The following is a 3,355-nucleotide window of genomic DNA, read 5'->3' on the forward strand; positions in this document are numbered from 1 at the left end:
CAGGACACACAGCACAGTGACGTTGAGTATAGATATGCAAATATGCTTTATGATTTATCAGCACTTCATTCCAGTTCAGGAAGCCTCAATGCTGTCTATTTGATTTATCAAGTGGAGAGGAAACCACTGTGCAATGAAACCACAGACTAACCACAGAGTAATGGAAAACCCACTTTGCTGGCTATATAATGCCGGGGTCTCTACCTGGTGTACAGATCACAGCTCCTACCTTGGCTGTACAACTCACAGCATCTACCTGCTGCAAATCTGAAGAATAACCTGCTGCTGGGACACTCACAGAGAGAAGAATAATGGACAACACAAGAGCCACCATGGTGAGGACCACTTTAATACTTATTCTTCATTTACTTTTAGGATTTTTAATTAGACATTACCCATAAACCATGCAAAATTAAGAGGGTGACTGTCATTAGTAACTTTTATCAAGGGCAGCCAAATAGGTTTACAAATATAATGCAATACAATAAGTTTACAAATATATTTTCTTGTTCATAGAAACTCTGTTTGACTTTAAATTCAGACAATACACATTTTGGAGGTAGACTTCTAAGCATCATTAGCCCTAACAATAGATTATTGTTTAATGAATTGTAAGCTGGGGCACCAAAATAATCATTTTTTTTTTATACGTATCCTCATTTATGAGGCTGTTGTAGAACACAAGCAGAATCTAGAATAAAACATGTTCACATTTAATGTTTTGTAATCCACAGTGCACTTTGAATGCCTAAGAAAAATTGTACAAGTTGTAGAAATTATTTAGTTTACTATCATAGATCATTGGTTTTCATTTTTTGCATTATTTCTTTAATCTTCATTATTTCATTTTATTATTATTTTAACCATTTTGGGTTATTAAAGTTTCTATAGTATACAAGGTGTGTACAAATAAAAATTCATATTTGATTCCAAATACATGGAATGCTGTCCCACTGTGAATTCCATGATGTAAAAAGTACAATTTAAAATTAACATGTTGTGCACCTTGGTTACTTTAAAAGCATGTTATAGACTGTGAAAGTGTTATGTAATTACTACATATATATTTATTTTCATCTGCCACTCACTAGAGTTGAATGCACAATACAAAATAGTGCATGATTATAACAATTTAGTATTTTGTATAGAATCTTATACAATTAATAATCACATCTAAGCAATTATTGTTACTGTTTATAGAAAGCTGACACAATTTATATATTTGAAAAGACTGACCTTCCTCCTAATTTCCCCAGATCCAGTTCGCTGTATTGGTTTTTCTCCTGGGAGATTCCCTGTTGGTCCCCATCACAGCTTTGGATCTCCATCACCTGAGGAAAGGAGGGTGTCCACCAGTCACAAAGTTCCCATCATCCGTGAAAGTTAACTTGAACATTGGTGGACAGGAAGCTCCCGCCATGAGTGGGGATGTCAGGAAACGTTCCATCTCTCCATGGGAGTACAGGTAACGCATCACTACTTTCGTCTCTCAATAAGCACTTTTAGGCTTTTTAGGAATCTCAACCCTATGGATACCACATTTGCCTACCAGTTCTTTAGTAAATGAAACATTGGCTGCCCCATATAGAGATTTCTCAGTAATCTTTCTTCTTCAAAAGCTATGCTAAACATTTGAAAGCTGAAAATGAAAATTTTTAGAACTTATTAATAACTTGTTGTAACACAAAGAGAGGTCAGCAGAGGCGACCCCAATGTTTCTCCACGCTCTGTATATTTATTCTGGTTCAGCCCAATTGCAGTGTACCCAGATACCATTAGAAATTTATTACCTGAGGTCGTTCCATACTAACCTACACTTGTCTTTCCTTGCCAACAGCTATGATGTAAACAACAACCGATTCCCCTCCATGATTGCCGAAGCCAAGTGTCTCCATACCGGGTGTTTGGATGCTGAGGGTAACGTGAACATCAACTTGAACTCAGTCCCCATCAGACAGGAGATCTTGGTCATTCACCGGGAGATGAATGGTTGTGTCCCCACCTTCAAGCTGGAGAAGAAGATGGTCACTGTTGGCTGTACCTGTGTTCGGCCAATGGTCCGGGAGCAATAATAAGGAACAACACATATCTTACTGGACTCTGCTAGGATACCAGCCATAGATAATTTCCTGATAGAAAAGGGAAAGGGAGATCATCCAACATGAATTACAATAGAATAGTTTCTACCACTATAAAAAAAAAATAGTAAACCCCTGCAGAGTTTGTTGTAGGTATATCTAAACCCAAAGAGTGATGATTAATTAAACTGACAGGTTCCACTGAATTGGACACCTATCTGCATATTGAGGAAAAAAGAACTGATCAAGTGTGGTCACTTGTGTAGCAATGTATGTTGCAAATTCTATAATAACTGTATTTTTAACTATGTATTTATATATTTATATATTTTTACCACAATTTCTTTATTTATTTGTGATGATGTAAAAATAAAAAAAAGAACAAAGCTAAAAGTTCCTTTTCTAGAAAATGTTATTATTACTTGTGTACTGATTTTCTTTTTGATAAAGATAATTATCAATTTAAACAAAGTAAAACTTTAGGTATAGGTGGTGCCTGGTGTGAGTCACTCCCTGGGTTTCTATAAGATCTCTGTGTGATAAGTCCAATCTCTGATCCTGTCTTCCCGAGTATTGTGAGTAATCCCCTCCACTTAGGTTGGTCCCAGTTTCTGTTATTACATTCCCCATATCAGGGCCAAAAATGGGCCATGGGTAAAGATGTGGGGCTCCCAAAGTAAAGCATTCCAGCCTCTTTGAACCTCTGCAGTTATGAGGCTATAGATCAGGTGTGTGTGTGGGTGTGTGTGGGGGTGGGGGTGGGGGGTAAGAGTCCAGGGCAATTACTTTATTTTTACCCCTTGTCTGAAATTCAGAGCTGTGTTATGTATTTGCATCATTTGTGCTGGTAAATATAAAATGAAAGCATTTCCATAAGTGTAAACCACAAATCCCTCCAGTATGTGCAGAAGAGGAATGTGTAGAATATGAAATGAGCAGGACAGGAGGCGTCACAGAACCTTCTGGTGGCTGGAAAGTGAGAAAGGTGCGGAGTTGAAGACACCAACCTCCAGCTTCACCCCTCAAAAGAGTGGACTTTGGAAGGTGGTGCCCAGATTGAAGCCCTTGCATATATTGGAATGGTGACAGATGATTGTTACTGAGCTTAAGTGTGGTACAGGTTTACATAGCAAAAACAGGCCAGCAATCAGGGATAGTCCAAACGGAGCCGGGATCAGATATCCGACATGCAATGTGTTAGGCCAAGTCTTAGTAAGGATAATGACGTTAGCTAGGATCAAGATCTTGGAACAAACATGGGAGCCTGCAGAGCAGAG

General features: G+C 38.1%; 1 protein-coding gene across 1 annotated transcript; it reads left to right on the top strand.

Moving 5' to 3' along the window:
• Nucleotides 1-229: 229 nt before the first annotated feature.
• Nucleotides 230-2,297, top strand: LOC140329967 (interleukin-17A-like). The gene is made up of 3 exons (XM_072410354.1): nt 230-335; nt 1,257-1,465; nt 1,838-2,297. The coding sequence occupies exons 1-3, from the start codon at nt 312-314 to the stop codon at nt 2,070-2,072; spliced, it is 468 nt and encodes a 155-aa protein (XP_072266455.1). The 5' UTR covers nt 230-311; the 3' UTR covers nt 2,073-2,297.
• The last annotated feature ends 1,058 nt before the right edge of the window (nt 2,298-3,355 follow it).

This window comes from Pyxicephalus adspersus, chromosome 4 (genome assembly GCF_032062135.1).
Source record: "Pyxicephalus adspersus chromosome 4, UCB_Pads_2.0, whole genome shotgun sequence".
In the NCBI taxonomy this organism is placed as follows: Eukaryota; Metazoa; Chordata; class Amphibia; order Anura; family Pyxicephalidae; genus Pyxicephalus; species Pyxicephalus adspersus.